The 25,589-nt window shown below is 36.4% G+C and overlaps 1 protein-coding gene across 1 annotated transcript in view; it reads right to left on the bottom strand.

Annotated features, from left to right (window-relative positions):
* Positions 1–25,589, bottom strand: part of LOC139721116 (protein Obscurin-like) — a 150,253-nt gene that overhangs the window by 80,948 nt on the left and 43,716 nt on the right. Inside the window, exons 5-6 of the mRNA XM_071632447.1 lie at positions 5,895–6,040; positions 2,657–2,784 (exon numbers count right to left, since the gene is read on the bottom strand). Coding sequence (XP_071488548.1) covers positions 2,657–2,784; positions 5,895–6,040 — 274 coding nt within the window. The remainder of the gene's footprint in view (positions 1–2,656; positions 2,785–5,894; positions 6,041–25,589) is intronic.

The following is a 25,589-nucleotide window of genomic DNA, read 5'->3' as shown; positions in this document are numbered from 1 at the left end:
CTGTGGAGTGGTAATCAATTCATTCCAGTATGAATGTTCACTCAGTAAATAGAATATCTCAACACTTGTTACAGTGCCCTCACACTTCTATCATATGATAAGGCAATTGAAAGTATTTGAAGAAAAGTGGAAATATCATATCCAGTGAAACAAAAATATGACATCTAATTAATCCAATTAATGTTCCATATTTTCACACATAGAGATAGTTTTCTCCCAAATTTGATACATGGTATACTAGCAACTGCTAGATTCCTCCCGTCTGAAAGCTCAATTTCAGCCTCATCGTGACAGACGAATGACCAAATATGGAAGAGAGTAAAAGTGGAATTAGCAATAAAGGCAGGGCTGGAAGAGGGTGAGGTTGGTAGATCAAACTGTCATGAAGATGAGGTCATCGGAAATGTGATTTTCAAAAACAGGCAGATCCTGACGGCCAGATGTGGTTGAAGGAGTAGGTCAGCATGGCACACAACTATGATTAAAGGGACTGTACAGTACTGGTTGAGGTGGGGATTCATGTTTTGAACATTCCTAAGTGAGATAATGAGAAACCTCTTATGAAATATAAAAGAGCATGTAATTTTAAGAAGGATTCAACGTTTATTTAATGAAAATTGGTTTTCAAATGGCTGAGATATCAAAAAACGTGATAATAATAAAAGGCAACAGGCCACGCTTTTTATTAGGATCTCTTTGTTTCACCTTGTTTTTGGATATCTCAGCCATTTCAATACCGATTTTCATCAAATAAACTTTTGATACCCCCTTAGAATTGCATGCTCTTTGGTTTCTGAATATCTCGCAAAACGTTAAAAGCTAAATTCTCACCTCAACCAGAACTGTACACACCCTTTAAAGAGGCAGATGCTGGAATATGACAAGTGTATCACAGCATGGTCTGAACTGCATTTAGAATGTGATATAAGATTATCAACTCAGGGCTTTTTTGAGAGATACTCTTCTAATTTCCAAATAGTTCATATTCTGCAGTTTGCTAATGATATGAAACAGCATTTTCACAATGCACAATTACATCTCTTCCACTTTGGCAAAAGTGCTGCATTACCATTCCCATCAGTCACTGTAAGTGTTGAGAAAATTCTCAGCCAAGACAATTAGCGAAAGTGAAAAATAATTGCAGCCTCTTCCCACACCAAAGCATTAACCCGTTGAGGATGGGCTGATTTTGCTACAACACACATTTCCCATAGACACTTGCCTGAGTATACTCGGGATTCGTCCTCAATGGGTTAAGAGAAAGAGAAAAGAAATTAGCTCCATTCAAAAGTCTCATTGTTCCAATGTGTCACAAAGTAATATACAATTTGTTTATGTAACTATGAGTTGTGCAGTGATGAATTCTTCATATACATGTAACATTTTATTTCAATGAATTTTTAAACACCCCAACATGCCACTAGAAAATCTATGACGATCAGTATGACTGATGTAAATTACTGGGTAAAGAGTAAATCATCATCTCTCAAACTAGATGTTTCTGCTGTTTGAGATGGAAATGTGTGTGTCAGTACTGTCCAAAAAGACTTGAACAAGACTAGATAACATACTATTATATTATGAAAAGAGTTGGTTCCTAACATTATCTCAAAAACCTTAAAAGCATTCTTACCAAATAGGCATATCTTTTCTTATCACTGGGTGAGTAGTCCCTAACTCAATCATCTGCACTGGTTTGGAAAAGTTTTTTATGACCAGGCCAACATTATCTTCTTGGATGTGTTTTCTATTACCCAATGAGTTATAGGTTTGTGTTTATTGTGATCCAAGCCAGTGTTGGTATATCAGTACTCTGAGTCATCTCAAGGAATGCAAATTTAGCTCCTCCTGGCCCAGATTGAGGTGATAGAAGATAGAAGGTCAACAGAGGAGAGTCAGGGAGATCTAAATGTATGTCAGCTGATCAGAACATCTGGGACAGAGAAAGACAGGAAGTATGCCCAAGGGATGATGGGAAGGAAGCAAGGGCAAAGCTGTGCACCAATTTACATTCTGCATTCTGCATGTGTGCACTGTAAGTTGAAGCTTAACCCCATCCCCGGTCCTGAAATGCCTGAGGGTGCCCTTTTCTAAATACCATGACACTATGATTACGTGTGGCAAACATTAGAATCAACAGTCACTACTACATTTGTAACATCTAGATATGCCATTATAAAACAGTCATCTACATCTGGATTGCCTTGAGTTACCCTTCGCCATTAAATGAACATTGTTCGGAGATGGACAACTAGTTACAATAGTTCCGGTTTAAGCAATCTTTATTATGTTCACGCAACACAAACTGCCAGCCGGAAAAAGGGCGAAGGTTGTACAGCAACAATATAACATTCTTCTCAAACACTGCCCGTAAGAGGGCAGTATAACACACTGGCGCTTGATTTCTTTATGAAAAGAAGTAACAAACACATGCTTAATAGATACGCATTGAATATTGTATAAATATGATGTTAAAATGCTTTGCTAAAAAACAACACTTACTTTTAACAAAGAAATTGTATGCTTCGTACTAAGTAAAAAACTTCTATCAGTCATAATTAGATTGCCTGTTCCATCCCTTTTGCATAAAAAGACAACATGCATTCTATCCTGATGTGATGTAAAACTAGGAAGGCGGCAAGGAAAGTTGACTGACCTGTGGCTTGGGGTCACCAGAGATGTGACACATGAAGCGAACCTCGTTTCCCTCCTTGATCATGACATCTCTGATCTGAGAGAGAAACGAGGCAGGCGTCTGGGAGAGCTCCTTGGTTGACTTCCTCTCTATTTCAAGCAATAAAAACCCAACAAAAACACAAGAATATAAAACATTACAAATATTGACCATTTAGCAGTTTTAAAATGAAACTTGACATCCTTGTAGGAGTTATATTTTCCCCAAAAGAATATCTGTTCCTGGAAAGCGTAACACCGAGGGAAAATAGTGTCTTCAGGGGAAAATATAACCCTCAAGGAACTGTCAAGAGTTATATTACACGGATACACAGGGCAATATTTGCTATAATTATATATATTTTATGGTCAACATAAACACACATCCTTTCATTCTTGTCCCATTGGCAGGCGGTCAAATATTGGAATTATATTACATCACTGTTTGTAATATAATAATTTCAATCCGTTAGTCACCTGACTGCACTACGACCAATCACTGACCAGTATTTATACAGACCATATTACATGCACAGCACAAGGGCAGGAACCTCGCAAACATTTTACCCAGAAGCCTTCAGCAAAGGTTGATTTACAGTATCCTACATTCTCAGATTGATGCTCCCTTAAGCAAACATTTTGTCAATCTCCATAGAATACACTTAAACTTAACCTGCTTATATCAGTGTGCCTGTAATTTTGCTGATCTGGACAAATTGTCTTGTTAGGTTGAATTATTATACTCTGCAGTGTTTGTTATCATCAATATAATTCATGACTTATAATTCAATACCTACTATTGTGGACACAGACAGCAAATACATTTATAAGAAAAGTCATACGTCTATCTTTCTCTTTCATTTGCTTCCATATGCATACACTACATACCCCCTAACAAACTAACCTTGTTGGACTCTTAAATTTTCTAATGTGCCCTATCAGCCAAGATGGTAAAAGAGAAAACACTGAGCACAGCAGATCAATTTTCTCTGCAGTTGGTGAAGATAAACAAAGAAACGCTGCTGGCTTGCTCTGTTTTTATTTGGGTGTGTCTTATATCCAGCTGGTACCATCACTGCAGGACAGTGCACAGTGACTGCATTCCAAACCCCAAACAACAGTGTGCCCTCTATGGTGGCTGATGGGACATGCTGCCTACTCTCAGATACAGGTCATGGTACAAATTGATTTCTTCATTTCTTGCATTGCCAAATCTACAGGAACAATATCCTCCAGCATTCCATCTCAGATGTATTGACAGGATCACAGCTAAAGCTCTCCCATCCATCTAGGCTTTCTTTGAAGCTATGACTTTGCTTTCTCCTCTAATGTGACATATTGCACTTGTGTAATGAAAATCAATGATATTTTATTGTATAAAGAAAATGAATTCAACCAAGGTCAGTGTACTTTCTTAAACCAAGGGTTATATGATTTTTTACTTGTGCTTATGTTTGTGAAAGTCATAAATCTGAATTTGTCCCAATGCCATTGAGACATATGGTAGTCTCCTGGCCTATCTCCTGTATAACAAGTTTATTGTGCAATATTCCAAAAACGCCATCAAAGGAAAATTTACCACAAAAAAAAAAGGTCTGTTCTCTAACTGCAAATAGTAAAAAGCAACCCAGGAGTTACTTGACCTAAACCAGACCCCCTCCAAAAAAAAAAATGAAGAGAAGAAAACAACAACAACAACTGTTAAATGGTTTACTGCCTACCCATATATCAACTTCTTCAGCATAACAAGGGTCCCACTATACATTTGTTTGGCAACTAGATTATGATTCTTTTAAAAATAATGCTTTTCTGCCTTGTGCCCAACAGGAATCTAAAATTACTTAAGAATTTCACATGGAAAATGGCTTCCTTTCTCTGTGTTTGCATTAATGATTGACAAATTATACACAGCCTTAAAGGGATAGTGTAGTTTTGGTTGAGATAGGATTCAGATTTAAATTTTGTGAGATGATTACAAACCACTTATGAAATATGACAGAGCACACCTAAGAGGAATTCAAAGTTTATTTGATGAAAATTGGTTTTGGAATGGCTGAGATATCAAAAAAAGAAAGTAAAACAAAATAGTCCCCATAAAAGGTGGGTCCTGACTTTAATTCAGACTTCTTTGTTTCTGGATGTCTCAGCCATTTCATAACCAATTTTCATAAAATAAAATTGGAATTCCTCTTAGAATTCGGTGGATTCCATAATTTATACGGTGCGCCGCCTATCGGTTGTAGCGGACAGGCCGAAATCTGCAATGCCTTATGGGAAAAAGTCGACATCAAAATTACTTGCATTATATGCACATGCAGCAGCTCAGCTCAGCTAGCCGGCCGCGCCGGGTGGGTGGGCGTCCGGGCTGGGCCGGCTGGATATCAATTGCGAGATCGAGAGATAGATCGATACGGTATGGTATTAGCAGCAAACTGGCTTTTCCGTGTTGCATGTTCGATGTGACGTATGTACACTCCAAAATGCAGGCTTGGCTTTTGACTTATTTCTTTGGCAAAAGACACCAAAGCTGGTTGGAAAAAAAAGGCATCTCACATGCCAAATTGTTACTTACCTGCTGTTCTAAACAGACTCAACCAGGGCTGCCAAAGCCTCCTTGTGCTTCTTGGCCTTCTGGTCTGGCTTGGCCCGCCTCTCCTGGGCCCCGTCTTATAAAGCCTTCAAATCAATCACAAGTCCCCAAATCAATCGCAACTTGCATTGAAGCCCTCAAAAAACTTGTGATTGATTTCTATCACAAGTCTTGATAAGACAGGCCCCTGACTGCACGGGAGGTATGCCACGATCATTCAGGTATTTCTTCAGTTCGCCGACTCGCATTCGCCGGAAGACAGCTAGGTCTTGGGGATCTGCCATGTTTTTAAGTCCGCTGTGCTTCGTGGCGACCGTAACGCGTACCTCTACCGCATATACCGATCGCCAGTATTGTACAGCAAACAGTGCATTGCGCATGCAGCTACTGTCTGCTGCACTGCAGCGTAGCTCTAGCTGCATAGCGTGCGACCCCAAAGTTGAAAATCGGCCTGTCCGCTACAACCGATAGGTGGCGCACCGTATTTGGAATCCACCGAATTGTGTGCTCTTTTATATCTTATAAGAGGTTTCCCATTACCTCACAAAAAAGTTGGAAATCTAAAACCCCATCTTAACCAAAAACTATACCATCCCTTCAAAGAGCAAGAGAAGACTCCAATGGTTGATACCTTTCATCTTGTTATCTTTCTGTTTCTCGTCTCCTACTGATGTATCATCATCCATCTCCATGGAGTAGACTCCACTGTCGCCATGGCGAATCTTGTGCCGTTCTGTTGTCTTGGCAGGACCGGAGGACTTATTGCTTGCTTTGGTGCTTAAAGAAAGAAAACAAGACATAAAAAGACAGTATTAATAGTTATAACTACAGTATTGTTGCATATTTGGAATACCTAATTTTGCATATAAGATGCAAACAGATTTTTCACTAATACATTTACAAAGTTGTATCTGATCAGTTTTCACACAAACTACGGTTAAGGCAATAAACTCTAAAAGTGGATGCAACTTCATGATCAATGTATCTCTACTGGAAGGAAACAACAAGAAAAGAATGGCATGCTTTTTGATAAAATTGCAAATAAAGTACAAATCTTGATCTTAGATTACCTATGTCTTGTGCAATGGTAGTATTGCTCAAAACCTCAAAGAAAATTTGCTGTTGCACAAGAAACCTCTTTACTATTCTTTACTGCTCAATGTCAATGTTTTTGAAGGTAGATTGGATTTTTTCTCTCATAGGAGCCCTTAGATACTTCTATACAATCATTTGTTTCCATTGCAGAATTTTCAAAAATCTCACAATTACTTGAGTTATAACTGAATCTCAAGTTGGCAATAAATTCTAGAAGACTAAACTTCCTGCTTCATATTGAAATTGGCAAAATTTTGTTAATTGATTTCTGATTATGTGCACATATAATGAATTTAATCAGTTCTATGTAATCATTTTCCAGTGTGAAATATATAGTGGATTTTAGCATTGCCAATTTAATGATTGGCAGATGATAAATTTTGTGGCAAAATTCCTCCACAACTGGATGCATCAATGATGGCAATGATGCATGAGTATCTTTCACACCTCATAATTTTACAATTCATGTGACATGCAATAAACTGTTCATATTTCCGAGCCTGAACCCCCCCCCCACCCCGCGATCTTTCTTCAGCAAAACTAGACTTCCATTCCAGTCTTTATTTGTAAACATTTCAATTCATATCTCTCTGAGCACTTAAGATACAGAGGGCTGATTGACAGAGACTAGGTTGAAAAGAAAAATCCTTCACATTTCTCATGACAGGTTCACATCTAAAGAAGACATAAGGCTGTAATACTTGTGATCTATAAACAGTGTAGCTGTGAAGTCCCTGGGCTAATTTCTGACACCTCAAACTCAAGATGATGATGAATGGGGGAGATATAGGAATCATCTTGAGATAAGCTGTTCCAATGCCATATTTGACCCCAGTGAACTGCCCCTTTGCGTCACTACGAGCCCAGGCTTCGTCTGAAGCCTATGTAGCCCCATACAATGCATTTTACATACAGTGCAGTGCCTACTGAATGGAGTTTTTTTCATTGGCTGACATTCAGATGGATTTGTTCTTTATACTATAACCTTATACAAAAAAAATAGGGAGATAAAAGTTTGAGAGGGCTACAATGATGACAGCAACCTATTGGAAAACTAAGTTGACTACAAATTTCTGAAAGCAAGAAATATTCAAATTCCTGGGCTGATCATAATCTATGGTTAATGCAATAATTCAAAGACTTACTTGAATGAACTGAAACTAATTTTACAAGTTAGCAATAAATAAACAAATAAATGGATGAAACTGAACTGAGCTGAAAAAAAAAAACACACTGTACAGTCAATACAAGGTACAAGGAGAGAACATTATTGAGTATTTGGTGCAATTCCTGAAAAGCTGACAACTTTATGTCTGTACAGATGCTTTAATGCATGACATCAAAGCCATTGAAATACCAAAGAGCATTTAATTGAGTGAAGTGCTAATGAAGTTTGCTTCTATACCATCTTCCATTTTCTAAATTGACATTAGGGTAGTAAACTAAACTCTTACTGCAGGATACCACTCAACTCTTCCCCCTTTCCCAATCCAGTGGAACCCTAGCTCCCCTGTATGGCATTTTAATGTCTGGCTGTGAGCTGTGTTTTTACCCTATGACAAATGACCTTGTTCATTACAAAACTCAATGGCAGAACAATTAAAGGCTTCTGTAGTCTATTGTATAATTACATCCAGTCATCACAAAGTATGGAGAGGAAAGTGAGTACTATACAACAAGAAATAAAGGTCCAATAGATTGAAAAAAAAAAACCACTAACACTCCTACGAAAAACAAACAATTGATAGACTTTATGAAATATTATAAAGCAGAACTGCAGAAATATAGCTTGATAAGCAACACTGAATTTTCTTGGATCAATACAATATCAATATTTAAACCTTTCTGTGCAGATTGATACTCAAAGCACACACATCTTAAGAAGGTAATTTGGTAAGTGTATTTCTAGCACTTGTAAGAATTGCTAATGATAAGCAGTACATACTAGACATGTATATATTCTGATGATGCAATAAATATCACGATCTTGGAACTATCTTGCTTTGAAAACTTACAGTGTAAAATATGATTGATTTACACATAATCTTGTGTACAATGAACATTCATTTTCAGCCGTATAACAAGCTAGTAGACTGTCAAGATGAATATCATACAACAATTATGCCATAGATAATAAATAAAAAAGCTGGCATGTTGACTGACATCACTTTGTTACAGAAAAGCAACTACATACATATTTTCAAAGGTATTATAAAGTTTTACATCCTGGATATTGCATTTGCTTTAACATAGAAAAAATAGATAAACAAAAAAATTGCCAAGACAACTAAAATGCTATCATTTCTGTTAGAGTCTTCAGTTATTTTTTGTATTAAGCTAGCAAAAAAACAAATGAATGAATATCATGTTATTACAGTGCATCAGATAATGATTGCTTATTGTTTTAGAAAGGGACCAATTAGTTTTGCATCTTGTTCGAGTAGATAATGTGGCAGATGGGTTAGGACCCACCCAAACTTCCCCTATTAACTCTTTATGTGCCATGGTGGAAACCCCCTGTGTGCCACGTTATTCTGAAACACGAAGGCAGTCACGCTTTGAGAAAGAAATCTGTTTTTCCAATTTGTATAACTTCTTCAAATTTATGTTAAGCTGGACATACTAGTAACAAAGTTAATGAGGAATGCCAAACTTTGCTTCCATATACAATGTATGACAATTCTATTTTCAATCTTTCTTTTGAATTACCAGTTGCTACATAACCGTAAAGGCATGACTATTGCACATAAAATAGTGACAAAAACTTAGAATGTACACGCAAATTTAGTTTGGAACACCGCTTGATAGTCAATCACCACATATAATGCAAGCCGTATGTGAGAGGAACAAAAGCGCAAGAAACACTTTGATTGTACCGCGGGATTAGCGATTTATCTATCGGTTTTGGCGGCTTTGTTTGTTGAGCAGAATATGCGAAGTTGGCATGCTGTCGATTGAGTCGGACGTGCGAACGTGGCACATAAAGAGTTAAAACAAAATTTTCAATAAAAGGTATTCAACAAAACATCACAACAGCAAAATACCGGTCCTTTCATCTTGGAAAAAGTAAGTTGCTAATGTTTACTTCCTTTTATAAGCACAGATCTTCTTTTGGCATCTTAGTTACATAACAGGTTACTGGCGAACAGCTGGGTGTTTCATAATTTAACTGCTACCGTAAAACGGGGTGAAAAGGGACGGCGAGGTGAATAGGGACAAAACCGAGAAAAGTTTTTTGAATGTGCATGTTTCAAATTTGCTTGAACTTTTTCTCTTATTTTTATCACAGGATGGAAGGACTATCCAACAGTGTCCAGAAAGTGGTCCTCCTGATGTGAAAAAAATTTTTAAAGGGTACTGGAGGTCCAAATAAAAAGTTTTCAAAAAATCACAAAAAAAATCAGGGCGGTCAAAACTTTTCTGCTCCTGTGGCCATTGATTAATGAAATTTGCTAAAAAAGGTTCATGAATCTAGCCTTTTAGGTCCTACAACACACCTTTAAATTTGAAATGATTATTTCAACAGGAATTTGTGACAGCACATTTTTTCTTCTCTTGAGCAAAAAATCAGTTAGACTGGGGTGAATAGGGACACCATGGTGTCGTTTGATTGGCCCTTTAAATTTTCTGTATGATTAACTATTATAATGTCATAAATTACTCTGAAATGTTTGTTGTGTCCGGCTATTTCCAAAAGTGTGAATTTTCATTCTAAATCTCTTGACAAGAGAGCAATAAGATCTTTGGATATGTGGCTTCACTTTTGTATACATAGATGAGAGTGAACTTTGCTGTCTTAACCCTAACTTGGGGAGGAAGGGTCTGGGAACCCCTGCCCCACCCACCCTCTTGGGAATTTTTTTCACTGCCTAAGACAGGCTAGGACTTTTCCACTTGTATTTCATGACCCTTTTCTCTGCCTTCTGCATGTTTTAATGCCAATAACACATCTGTTTGGGTCAGACCCATACTATAGGTGCCAGCTTATAATTGCTGTAAGAACTCCCAAAATGCCCCCGACATCATAAGAGTCAAGTTACACTGAATTTAGAGTGTATGAATAAGATTGTACATCATGATTTGCCACTTGAAGAAGAAGTGAGTTAATATTTGAGTGCAATTCAATGGATTAGTAAAGATTTGACTTACTTTTCAATCTTAACCTTTGACCTGATTGGTCGTATTTTTTTATATCAGCTCATTTTGTTGGGCTGTTGAAATTTTTTTTAAAGATTGATTTAACAATGGAATAGATTGCTCTTAAATGTTTGTATATCATTTTTAAACTCTGTAGTTGTTCCCTTAATCCAATTCATTGGATGGATATTAAAAAAAAATGCCTCCAAACAGCTTTTTTTGGATCAAAATTAGTGTTGTCCCTGTTGACCCCAAATTTGGGGTCAATAGGGACAGCATCATTTTATCAAAAAACATACTTTTCCCCCAAATATTTATTTTCTTTCACAATACCAAATTAAAGGTATTTTAGGTGGACATAAAATCCCCACATAAGATTGAGTCTCTGGGCTGCATGAAAAAAAAATACAATCATAAGAACTTTAAATTTGTCCCTATTCACCCCGTTTTACGGTATACATTTAAGTGCAAAGCATTTTATATCCAATTTATAATTATTCACCAGTTTATAATAATAATCAGCTAAATAGACCTGATTAACTGTTCCATCTTAAAAAGAGCCAATCTACCAATGTGTCCAGTAAGATGACAAGGTTAAACATAAGAAGCAAAGATGGGGGGGGGGGGGAGTGAAATGAAATGTTGTGTTTACACTCGGATGGATGGTCAGAAATTGCGGGTACCTTTAAAGGCATAGTTTACCATTTGCAGATGAAACAAAAACCCAGCATTAATGCTTTAAAATAGTTCTAAAATATGAGTTAGGAATAGAACAACCACTGTAAAAAAAAATTGAATCATCTAAATTGATGCTAAGTATTGTTAAATATACAAAATGTGAACAATAGTTATAAAAAAAATGTTTCCAGACTAAACCATCTACAGTTATATCTTATTGCCAAAAATAATGATAACTCATTATATTTTAGGCCTTATTGCAAAAAAATATATATATAGTAGGATGTTTTGTGGTACAACAGACCTACACGTATGCATTAAATGTGATGTCTTGAACATTTTTTCAATCACTGCTGCCAAAAGTAAACAGGACCTTTAAGACATGAAGTAGCAGTGACAACAGTGGGGCACTCCTGTTCTACCTCGCTCAATTATGTCTACAATCTCCCCTGACAGCCAGGCTGTCATAGGCCCCACCTCGGGATTGTGTGTCTACACAGTATGTATGTTAAACACACAGGCAGGCGGGGACTATTTTAGTAGCCAAAGTTTTCACGAGGTAACCCAGAAATGTCCAGAAATATTTGTGCAAGATGGAACAGCTAGGAACACATCTTAATTTAAGGATGTTGTACCTTTCAGTGATGTAAACTGTTGCTGACATTAAAGTCATAGTACTTGTGGCAGCAGAAGCATTTTTTTAAAGTTGCTCTTTTGTAAACAGTTCCTTTTCTCTTATTTTGATCTTGTGTTTTTGTGTCTATTGTGCTGTGTCTTGGTTAACCAATCAACCTGTAAATACTTAATAATCTTCAATCACTTAATATGATTAAAGACAACAGCATCCAAACTGATATAGAAGAGATGACAGTGAAATGTAATGTTCAACAAAACTGAACTTTTTCAGTGTTTTTCATAATTACTTATTAAATCAAAGGATTGTATTATATTATGTGGTGACTACTACAGAGTCTTTATCCATGTGGTAGACAGTTTAATTCTCCTGCTAATAAATGCCTTTAGCACAGTATTAGGCATTTTATATTATTGTTTGAATTTGTATGAGGGTTTCATGACACGTCACCTTCTTGTACAAATGGATTATCCTATTTTGCAATTGTTTTGTATTATTTGGATAAGGAAACAAATAAATGAATGAATTAATGAATTATGCACATTGCTATACCATAATTATCAAAATATCATCTTGGAACTGGGGCAACAACCTTACCTTAACATTTCAGTTGAATAACCACAAAGCCTGTCCTTAAGAGGCAAATCATAACATAAAAGTGCCCAATAACTGCAGAAACCTATTAGAGTCAAAGAATATTGAATTTCCAGTTGTGATGTTTGACATTTTTATGATTCTAAGCTATCTCATGGAAAATAAATGTTTTATGTACAAATAATATGGTGACTTCAAAATACCACAGCAATTAAACAATCACAAGCTTTGAAAATTTGTACGGGATGTACAGTATAATGTGGTTGGGATGTCGGAACTTATTATTTTGGCTCAAATACTAGATCTCTCAGGAACTGGCATAGTTATTTCAAAAGAAGTCTCAGCAGGTAACATTTAAACTTGAATAGACTAATGAGAAACAGTAATCAAAAGTATTGATAATCAAAAATTGTTTTCGCACAGCATACACAGTGTACATGTAGTTGATGCAATAATCTCCAAACTGCCTACAGGAGTAAATCACAGAATCAAGCTACTTGTATAGACAGCTGTAAGGTCTACAAAGGATTATATTACATGCATCATAATGTTCACAAATGCATTGCTACCATGCCAATCAACCGTTTTTGAAGCTACACAAACTTGATACATGTATATCAGACCATGCAGGTATAGATACTGATAGAAGAGACCTACTTTCAGCAGGTAATGTAAATACATCATCAAATAAACATAGCTTACTCTCTGGCACAGGTCTCCAAGCACTGGCTGAGTTAGCATTGGTATCACTCACTCCCAACGATCCAATCCAGGTGTTATCAAACCCAGTGCCTGATCCTCCCTTTCCTCCTCAAATATCTCCACCGGTATTAACCCCCGGTATCCCGCACCCCTCACAATCCCACAAAGATGGCAGGTGAAATAGAATCCTACTAGACGGGAGCCTGAAGAAGCAATACCAAGCACCTGTCCACCATCCTCATGTAAGCATGTCCAGCAAGAGAAAAGCAGTCCAGATGGAATGGCTTAACCTGACTTATACCGGTATAATGAGCACCCCTCTCTCTGAGCACCCTTCACAATCCCCGCCTACTCCGGTCTTGTGAATCCACAAGGTCACTGCCCACAAGTCAAATCACATAATTTGAGTCTTCGAGATGAGCAGCACTCAGGAACACAGAAAATTAGTATCAGAGGGGAGTACAACAGAGAGAGAGATCGAGAGATAGATGAAGACGGGAAGAGAATGGAAAGCACAGAGAGAGAATGAAAGAGGGGCCTAGGAGAAGGGAGACAAGAAATAGAATGGAATAATATGAGACTGGAGAAGACAAGAGAATAAAAGAGAATAAAACAATAGCAAAGAGAAAACAAGATTCATACCAAGAGATGCTGACATAGTCTTGGATAATGAAAGGTGGACAAATATATAACAAGGGAGAAGAAAATTTGAATAAAATATATAATATAGCCTACACTCTTTTCTTCAGTCAATCTGCAGTAAATTTAGAGATGAAAGTTTCATGTAGAAACATTCCATGAGTAAAACCCTCTTGGGTGATATTGTTTGCTGCACAGAGTAGGGAAGAACGCTGTGTGTGTTTTAATTGGCCATACCAGCACCTAGCCGCCATGTGCACACAATGAACCGTATACGAACTTGTTCCGCCTGTCACTGAGACCAGGTCGTGTCAGCAAGGAATGCCTGGAATAGCGGAGGGCATACCACCGTACTCCCAAGCCTGGAGTGTCCCATGGGCGGAGGGGCCCTCCATCACCGGTGGAAAACTGGTCTGGCAATCAACTGGAAGATCTGCCAAGATGGAGTTGATGGCTTTAAAAACTGTCATGTACTTAAGCCTTCCCGGGAAAAGAAAAGCACTGGGGGTCAGAACGATAACCGCGTCATCAAAAGCTGAAAGACAAATTTATAAAGCTGGGGTTGTTTGTATGTGTGTCAAGAGGAATTATAGGCAAAACTGACCTCATTCAGTTTATTAATAGCCGTTTTTCTGTGAAACTCATAGTTTGAAATGCAGACTTGGTACACAATTGTCACTGTCTCCTGCTGTATAACTGGATGTCTTCAAATATTTACTTTTTCATCACTAAAAGAGATGGTAATGAAGGTAGCTTTAAAGGCATAATTTAAAATTTGTGGATGAAACAAAAACTCAGCATTAGTGCTTCAAATAGTTCTAAAATGTGAGTTAAGGATGGACACAACCAATGTAAAAGGTTGAACCAGTATAATCGATATTAAGTATTGTTAAACACAAAATGTGAGCAATAGTTATAATGAAAATGTTTCTAGAGTAAACCGTCTACAGTTAGGGTTTAATGAGAAAAATAGTGACATCTCCTCATATTTTAGGCTTTATTGCAAAAAAAAAATATACAGTAGGATGTTTCGTGATACAACTAACCTACACATATGCATCAAAAGTGATATCCTGAACATTTTTTTAAATCCCTGCTCCCAAAGATAAGCAGGACCTTTAAAGTGATTCTTCACTGTCACTGAATTCACAATCCTTCATCCATGACAGACAGCAAGAAAGAAATCAGTTTGTGTCATATATCATCATGACTTCTTTTATGTGACTAATAGCAAAAGTATAGCCTGATGTAAGTGGTTTTATAATGGCTCCACATTGACACACGTACCACTGCATCCCACATAACTATCGCAGACAGGCCTTGTAAACACGCAACCTGCCAGAAAATGTTTGGATTCTGATCATGATGCAATTTAGGGAGCGTTAAAGACTCAACACGATACATTCCCTCTTTTTTTTTTCCAAAGAAAAGCCAATGTCATTTTTAAAACTATTCTGGTGACATACTGTATAAGCTGTTATTTTTGCAAGGGTTTAATTTTCACGAGTTTCGCGAATTACAATTGGACCATGAATTTAACAGCACGCAAAAATGTCACTACATGCTAAGGTAATAGTGCACATATGAAGGCCTCTGTGTCAATTCGCGAAAACTGCATCTCACGAAAATGTCAGTGACCTCCTCATTCATGAAAATATCTGTACGTGAAAATAACACCATATACAGTAACTGCAAGAAAATCTGATGAAAAGTCAAGATTTAGAAACTGATAAAGATAAGTGGCATTTCTTTCTTAATATTTGAAAACAATCATACTTTACAACATGTGGAACACGCAAAGCTACCCATTACCATCCATGGCTTTGATGTTGATTTTTTTTTTCATAACTGTCAACATAATTTGGTCAAGATAATGGTATATGGACATTTTGTAGAGATTTGCATATTATGCCACATATCAGATGAAGAAAATATCAATAAGCATTGAGACAAGACTATATGTGATGTCATTAAAAAGCTAGTGATGAACTATTTCCTCACTTGCAATACACACATTCCTGAGCCACATTTACTGCTTGGAGCTACATCCAACCTACATTGGCTGACACCGTTTCACATTGCGTCAAATTAGAGCTTTGAAATCCAATTACTGATAAGCATCCGACCAGGCTGCGTACACCTCTCTGCTTGTCCTAGATTAACCCACTCAATTCTGACCACATTCTTGGCAGACTTTCAGATCATTTTCTGCTCATATGACTGCCATCTGTCCAATGATGTGATTCAATCTGCAGCCCATGTACTGAAAAAGGCATTTTATACAGTGCTCACCCAATGATCAGGGACCGCTTTGGCATGAACAGTGCTCAAGGTCCAAGATACCAAATGCAATACAATTTTTGAATTATGTGTTATTTTCACTTGCTCAATTGAAATCACGTGTATTCTTTGGCCATTTTTCAGTGGTAACAGTTCAATTGTCCCTCATTTTGAAGTATTTGAAATTATTACTAAATGGAGAGAAATAATAATTACCTGTAGGGATTTCATTTGTTTTTCAGAGCAGTTACTTTCTACTAAGTCCAAGATGAATTCTGCAGATTGTACAGACGATGATATTTACAAATTGGCCATAGGAGGTAGTTAATGGGACTACACAATAGGGTGGCATGTGATGGCAGTGACTAAGCAAGGAGACGTGCATAACCCACTGAGGACGGTTTGATTTTGCTACAACACGCATTTCCCCTAGAAACTTGCCCCAGTATACTGTAAAACGAATTTCGCAGGCGCCAAGATTCTCGAAACTAAAACGCACGCAAAAGTTCTTGTCTACACTATATGCATTGAATGCCAGTGGCAGTTCGCAAAAATTTCACGCCGCAAAAAAGGCCGTCGGCTCCAATTCGCAAAAATTCATGCCGCGAATATATCATGTTTTACAATACTTGGGACTCGTCCTCAATGGGTTAAATGAGATACAGTGGACTCACATTATAACGAAGTCCTCGAGACCAGCAGTTTTCTTCCGTTATATCAACATTTCTTTGTAACCAAATGGATAAACAATAAAAATATATAGAATGGATAATGTTTCGGCCTAAATTTTTACTTCGTTTTAACCGGAATTTCATTATAACCGTGTTCGTTATAACAGGAGTGCACAGTACTTGCTTGAATGGGACAAAAACTTATTCCCAGCCCCTTGTGATTAAGTGGGGGCGACTGTATTTATCTAAGTAGGGCTATTGCTCAATCATTATTATGATGATGGTGATGAAGATGATTGTCATTATTTATCTGGTCATACTTTATGTTATCATATTTATGATTATAATCATGATTATAGTTTTCATTATCATCATTATTTATTCACTTATTTATTTGTCAGGCCAGGTATTATGTAATAGATGTGATCTACCCTAATCTTTAATGGTGATGTCATTGATAACAATATGAAATACTCGCATGCACATAGATCTGATATCACTGGTGAAGCTATAGTACATACATGTGATGGAGAAAATGATGCATTCTGCAGTTTAAGAGTCAATAACTGCAGATATTGTCATATCCATGGCAGCAAAACATTACAAGATGTGGCTTGAACAGCTAACAAACTTGGATAACAAAGCTGGACAAGTGTACAAAATGCCAAAGATTATTGTAAAAGGTCATGAATGCAAAGAGTATAAAAGAATAAAGCTTAAAACATTGCAGGTCCTATGAGCCAAACTGCAGAGAAAATATAGTACCAGTCATACAGAACTTTACAGTAGATAGCATATTTGATATCATTACTGTAATATGGAGGCTTTAACCCTTACTGTACCATACTGTTCACCAACTGACATGTTCACCTGAGTGCTTTATTCACTGATGGGCATATATGTCTGAAGATTAACTCTTTATGTGCCACATTTGCATGCCCGACTCAGTCAACGGCGTGCCAAGTTCGAATATTCTGCTCAAACACGCAATACCGCCCAAATTGCCAAATGCCACAGTACAATGAAAGCATTTCTCACAATTTCTTCCTGTCACATGTAGCTCGCATTGCATGTGGTGATTGACTATCATGTGGTATTCCCTAATGGATCTGCGAGTAAATTCCAAGTGTCTGTCACTGTTTTTATGATGGTTAGGTGCAAAAGTCAAGCCTCTACAACAACGTAGCTACTGGTCATTTGAAAAAAAAAAAAAACAATCCTATCTTTGTCATACAATTTAAATTAAAGCAAAGCTTGCCATTTTCTTTACATGTTTACTCATTACATGTACATGTCCAGGGTAACAAAAATCTATGAAAGTTACATAGATTTGACAAAACATAATGTTTTCCCAAAGCATGACTATGTTACTCTGTCAGATTCATGTGGCAAACATGGTGTTTACAATGTGGCGCATAGAGTTAATTGCCAATGAGTAGAGATTACATAATTCTTATAGTGTCACCATTGCCTTTATTTTGGGACTGAGACACATCGCTTCACCTGAGTGGGATCACAATCAAGTGAAATTTGCAGTTATTGACTGAATGCTGTTAAAGAAAAGAAGCTGTCAAATTATAGCTAGTGCTTTGGCACAAAAAGAGTTGAAGGTAAACAAAAAAAAATCTCCATCAGTCTGTAGACAAGACTAATGGCAGCATGGTTTAATTTGCTCACTGCTGATGAATACAACTGTTATCAGCACTGCACATCTTTTTGTCATCACCAGGACTTGTCCTTTCTGTCGTCCATGTTTGTTATTGAAGCCAAGCCTGTAAGCTGACCAGTACATTTGATATAGGGTGAGCTTGTAACTCCTCATGTTGTGTAAACCATGTATACAAACTATTTTTTTTTTCAGTAAATATTTTTTTGGTAACATACACCTGTGTAAGTGATGATCAGGGTATTATAGATCAATACAAGAATACAAGTTAACTGTAAGCATTTGCATCGCATACTGTAAAAGTTGATATTTTCTCGCGACTAATTTTTCGCGCTTGGCCAGGTAAGAAGAGTTTCGCGTGTTTGTAATTCCGCGGAATCAAGACATGACGCACAGGAACATATGGCTAGTAAAAATATTTGCGTGCTTTCATTTTCGCGGTAGTTTCTGGTTGCGCAAAACGCACGAAAATTTCAACACCGCGAAAATTTCCACTTTTACCTTAGTCCCTTTGATGGACAGCACAGAAATCAATATTGGAATTCATCCTTGCCCTACTCTGCCCCCCCCCCCCCACTTCCACAATGTGGATCAATAGTCATGCTGTAACAGTATGATGTAATTATTGTTGTTAGATATGACTTGCATTTGATCAAATGTCTCAGAAGGTAATAAAGACCTAAAAGAGGAGCTAAACAAAGCAAATTAAAATTGGACTATTCAGCAGGTTAATACTGTAAAACCAAAACATTCGCAGCATGAAACTTTTGTGAATTAGAGCAGATTTTTTTTTTTTTCATGGCAGGAAGATTTCGTGAATTGCCAACCATGAAAAATTATGAGTTTACTACATGAACTGGATTGTGTAGACAAAAACTTGTGCATACATTTTGCTTTCGCACATTATAGTGGCTCCTCATGAAATTCGTAAAAAGTTTCATGCATGTGAAAATATCTATTTTTACAGTAAATAAAAGTATAACAGTGGCTGACCTGAAACATTACCATTACTCAACTCCTTCTGCTATTTTGTGATGCTTATTTGAATACAAATATGAAATCAGCTTATTATCATTATATAATATATTATCACAGCTTACAGTGGTACGTAAAAACCACTGATAAACCTTGGAATGCCAGCTATCAAGTCAGATAAACATTGTCTGATTACAAACAAACACTACCAAACATATTTAATACTGAGAACCATGGTGCATTTACAATCATAAAGATTGCACCAAGTCCTAATATTATTTATGTTAAAAACAAGCCAGATCCAATGATATGAACTAACCAAGGTTTTACAAACTGTCCTATAATGTCTGTGACTTGAAAATACGTATAGGAGTATCGCAGACAAATATATCAGAAGTTATCTTCCTCCTTTTTTCTCTAGCTTACTGGTCATAAAGCCTGTCCCCTTTTCTCTTTCCTAGTTTTACTTGCTATTTATATTGTGGCATTTTGGAAGCCTATGCAGTCTATTACTTTATACAACTATAAGACTTGTTCTCTTCTTCAGCAACAGAGAAAGACAATCATGTTGTTTGCAACGAAGACCCGTCCACACTGCTGCCATCTGGAGATCAAGAAAGTTGATTGAATCGACAATTATAATCAGATATTACAATAATCATGACAGTGTTTCCCTCCTTTTGTCAGTAAAGCATAGAAAATTGAGGCATCCAAGTATCAGAAAGAAAGAGAGCGAGAGAGACCTACAGTATTAGCAATATCCCCATAATCACAGGCAATCTTGGTTGGCACAAGTTCCAGCAGAACTGGTATTCTTGCAGATGACACACATGATATGTCTCTATGTATCACATATCACTAGACTACATTGTACCTTTGTTATTTCTGTACAGAGGTAATCTCTGTAACATCTGTTTATGCAGACTAGGTTTATGTCTGACCTAGTCTCTACATATTATGCAGGATTACCAGTGCTACAGACTATCTACTGGCTGTTTGCCACATACCTTGTCACCATGACAACATGAGGTTTAGTTTTTAAAGGGATACATAGAGAAGTCTTTATTTGCTATATTTGAAACATACAACTAAAATCCACATTCAGAGAATATCATATAAAAATAAACCATAGTATCAAAAGAATGCTTCCAACATTAACTGAAGATGAACATAATATGACAGAAAATATCAGAACTTATCTCATATCTACTGCGGATAGCAAGATGTTTGTAATAGCTGCATTTAAGCTACATTTTTTATCAATGAGTAGAAATGACAGTAGATTCCATTGTAAAAGTGATAAATGTATACAAATGCATATATTGATGTATATATCACGCACTCACACATAGGGTTATGCATACAGACATTAACATACACATAAATATATATGTAAAATAAATGCACAATATACACACAGTATACATATTATATCACAGCCATGTAGATATTGCAGTTTTTGTGATGACTTTTCAAATTTTTGACAATTACCTCATAATCTGTCTTATCTTCTTTGCATTTTCACCCAAAATTATTTTCCCATTGAACTAATTTCCCTTTCAAGTTGCCCAAATCTGCATGAGGAAATTTGCTCATTGCTGCATTCTCACATTTAACTTTAAACGGTTTACTGTACCTCGCTGCCAAATCATGAAAATTGTCTAGAATCTTTCCTCTGATTTATCTTTCTTTCATTTATCTTCTTTTAATGCAAGAGGGGCAGGTGTATGTCCAGTGAGGTTCTAGGACAAGGGGGGGGGGGTGCTTAGCCCTAAAAATGTGTTTTAAAATCTTTTTATTAGGCTTAGGCCTGGAATATATAACTTAAATTACTCAATATACAATAAAAAGATCTAATTTAAATTTGAATTGTTGTATATTGAATGAATACAATTTCTTTACATTTCTTTAAAGAAAGTAAGGAAGTTGATCTATTTGAGGGAATGTGGTATACTGTAAAAGTGGATATTTTTGTGTGAGTAATTTTTCACGCTCGGCCTGGTAAGATGAATTTCGCATGTTTTTGACTACATGGAATCAGGATATTAACTACTGAAAATGCAAGTTTAATTTTTTAAGATTAAATGCTTAAAACTGAGGGAAGCATTCTACAATGATATCTAAACATAAAGATGCCTATCTGTTGAAGCATTTGTATTTTGTATCTATGAATTTTCAAATGATTAAATAGAGGACCACTGTGTGAGAGATATGACAATTTTGTGCAAATCCTAACTGCTTTCTTTGTAATAAAAAGTATATGATGTAGTTTGGTCTTACCACAAAAACCTCAAATCATCTTGCAATAATCAATATATAATGGTAGAAATCAATACATTGTATATTATAAGAAGAGAATGATCCATATACAATATTCCAAATCCTTTACATATGGAAGACACATTTTTTACTGCTGATCCCATGACAGATTCATATTAATCATTAATCATATTCATTGTAATGCCAAGAAATTTTACATATTCTTTCTGATCTAAAGGGAGACCATTAATGATAATATTTTGTGTAAATTTTCATTTCTACTAGTAGTTTGGAAATGCACAACATACGTTTTAAATAAACATCGATATTAAAGCCATTACTATTTTGCAAATACTTTATGACATATAAAAAGTCTCATTACACATTATTTCCCATTCAGTGTCTCTTTGAAATGAAATCTAAAATCAGGGTAGAATGAGATACATCTTATATTTCTTACAGGTAGGTCGGGTCCTTTAATCTGTAATGTAGGATTAATTCATACACGTGTAAATCTATACTCAGGATGGCCGGTGTCTCTTGAAACGCCCTTTCCTCTCGGAATGCAAGCCCTCGACCAGCCCTGGTATAAATGGCAGCGCGTTGCTTACCGTACCCCACGTCATCGTAATGAGTTCAGCACATGGCCTCGCGGCCTTGCTGGGGTAACAGGACGGAGGGTGTGTGCTTAACGGGAGCTAACTCTCCACGGCGCGGCCTGCCCAGATCACAGAGGCATGGCTTAAAGACTCTCAGCTCTCTGACTTATCAGAGGTTTACATGGGATTGGTCGGTTCTCTTGACTGGGACTAACAGACCTAAAAATAGACTGAATAGCATTCCAATATTGATTATCATGTCATCTGACATTCTTTTATAGTTTTCTTTCCCAGACACGTCTTGATCATAACTTGAAATGTGAGATGTCTTTCATAATACCAGTGTGACAGGCACACAAAATAAGTGATTGGAGAGTGTACTCCTAACTGTCATTTCAGCAGTGTGAATACGGGCATCCCACTCATTTATAAAGTATTATTAACTTAATAAAGAGGGTTATAATGCAACAGATGGGATTACATTTTCAGTAACGATCTGCTCTGAATTTGCAAGTCCTACACACAGGGGACAGTCTTGCATCACAGTAAGCATACAATTTGTACCCTAACATCCTGTTTGCACCAGGCTTGCTAGCCATCTAATTATTACAATTGCCCTCACAATTTACTTACACTAAAACCTCTCTTGTTAAGCTGCAACAAAACCCCCAAAATCAGATATCAAATTAATGCAATCACTTTGATGCTCATTGCTAACATGAAGTTATTACCTATATCTATCAATAAAAATGAAATGATATTTGGTGAAATGTAGTAAACTTAACACACACTTAAAGGGCTTATCTATGACAGTTTAGTGACTCTTCAGTTATGCACACAAACAAATCATGTAGGCATAGTAACGAGGCATGGTGACAATATTTTGTATAATGTTTGTGTACATAGATTAATACTTTACAACTACTATTGTAGATGTCCACTCATAAACTTATTAACACAGGAAATGATTACTTAAATACAAACCATGTGTATGTATGTAAGTTTAAGCATTTTGTGAATTTAAATTAAAGAAAATCAAAATAGTTGCCCAGAACACCTGGGGCCTGTTGCATAAAATGTTTAAATTGAGAAAAACTCTGGTAGGAACTAAAAACTCTGGTTAGTATGATGCTGCTATTGACTATAATTAACACAGGAAAAATTTGGTTGAAAATTAACCTGAGTTTTTCTCAGGTAAAACGTTTTATGCAACAGGCCCCTGATTGCATAGACACACTTTGGGACTTCCTGTTAGGATTAATGTTCAGCCAGTTAACCCATTGACACCTAAGCTATAATATCCAGACACAGACGTCAGCAGAGAATGAGTGTTATGTCAGAGGCAAATGGTCTTCAAAGGATTATAAAGAGCTGGCTGCTGATGCTGAGTCTACGTGATCCAATGCCCCAGACAGAAAGAGAAAATGTCAGTAAAAGGTTACACTCACGTTAGCGCCCCTTGTCAAGTGATATCAAAGCTAAAGAGTATGGGCAGCCTGGAGAAAGGCCACATTGTGTACTGACACATTAAAGAGAATATACCTGGGCTAGATCGACAGACAGTCCATACAACCATTGAAATACAAAGTGTATGTTTGTCTACCAAAGGAAATTAGGGAATGTTACTTTGGGAACATTTCACTTGGAATGATTTAAAGCGTCAGTACTTTATAGTTTCAATGGTTTTTCTTGGCAATTAAACTTAACTGACATTGATCATTCAATTAGAGTTGTTCCTGTAAGGAATTCATCTTATGTACATGAAAACAAAGTTTTATAAGAGATAAAAAAATGCTTTATGAACTATTATACTGTTATACTAGATCTTGGTGAAATATCTTAAATGACTGTTAAAACCATAATAACAAATGTCAAAAGTCCAGTGAAAAAAAGAACCCTGACTTTATGAAGCATGGCTGGAACATAAAAGTCAATATGATAGCAAGTACTGATGCTTCTTTCTAGCTAAATTATTTGCTTCTTTGCAGCAGGTTTCATGTTTCTTCTCTTTTCCTGTTACCGGTATACCCAAATAAACTTGTTCTTTAACTCTCACGTGCCTTTTTCATATGCCCAACAGCACGCCAAGTTTGCATATTTTGCTCAAACTCACAAACCTGCCCAAACCGATCAATAAATTCCCAAATGCCACCGTATGATGAAAGCTTCAGACGGGATTCCATTCCCCACACATGTAGCTTGCATTTCCTTGTGATTGCATAGCAGTGTTTGATAGGGATCTTCAAGTAAATTCTAGTTTCTTTCATGGTTGTGTCTGCAAAAGTCATGCCTCCCAAGCCATGGACAATAACTGCTACAGTAATGCTACAATTACAGAGTGTGTATTTCCTCTACATTCCCTCAAAACCCTGTATTTAACTTTGGAAAGTCTTTCTTTTTGTCATTCAATGATATTGGAGGGAAAGATCAGAAATTACTTACCACATTTTGCACAAATCACTCAAATGAGCCGACTTTTCCTTCTAATTAAGTTTAACATGTCATGTGCTGAATTGGAATTGGGATTGTTGTTGGAGATTGCTCAAATTTGGCCACCATAATAGCAATGTGTAAATACTCGGATCACCTAACTATAATTTTTTTTTTGGAAAAAAAAGATGGTGCTTCACAGCGTTATATCCTGGAGTATGACAGTATCCCTGGTTATGGCGTGCCGCATTGATGTACCTATTCACCAGCAGGTATATTTAATTTAGTTTAGTTCAGTTTAGTTTAGTTTAGTTTAGTTCAGCTTAGTTTAGTTTAGATTAGTTTAGTTCAGTTCAGTTCAGTTCAGTTCAGTTCAGTTCAGTTCAGTTTAGTTTAGTTTAGTTTAGTTTAGTTTAGTTTAGTTTAGTTTAGTTTAGTTTAGTTTAGTTTAGTTTAGTTTAGTTTAGTTCAGTTTAGTTTAGTTTAGTTTAGTTTAGTTTAATTTAGTTTAGTTTTAGTTTAGTTTAGTTTAGCTTAGTTTAGTTTAGTCTTGTTTAGTTTGTTTTCCTGCCTGTTCCCTCCTTGCTCTCATTTTTGTCCTTGTCATGGTCCTTTCTTTCTGTTTGTTTTGCCTGACGTCATGATATCAAAATGTTCATACATGGAGTCCTTGACTGATCTCAAGATGCCCTTATCTCCCAGAGTAATTCACAAAATTTACAAGCTATGCTTCTCTTGTGAATTCCTCTTTTCCATATACAATTGAAAAATAAGTATTTGTTTACTTGTTTAATTATTACAATATAAAGTTGATATTACTATAATTGTATACAATGTTTTGTTAAAACTTATGTGATTCAAAATCCCTTAAAATATTCTGTAACTCATGTAATTGTTATGTGTATTACTTTGTATTACTTTATATGGAAATAAGAATTATTTGAATTTGAATTTGAAAAGAATCCAT

This window comes from Diadema antillarum, unplaced genomic scaffold (assembly GCF_040938485.1).
Source record: "Diadema antillarum isolate AM-2024a unplaced genomic scaffold, OU_Dant_1.0 scf00000139, whole genome shotgun sequence".
NCBI lineage: Eukaryota > Metazoa > Echinodermata > Echinoidea > Diadematoida > Diadematidae > Diadema > Diadema antillarum.
This window is presented reverse-complemented; position numbering and strand designations above follow the sequence as displayed.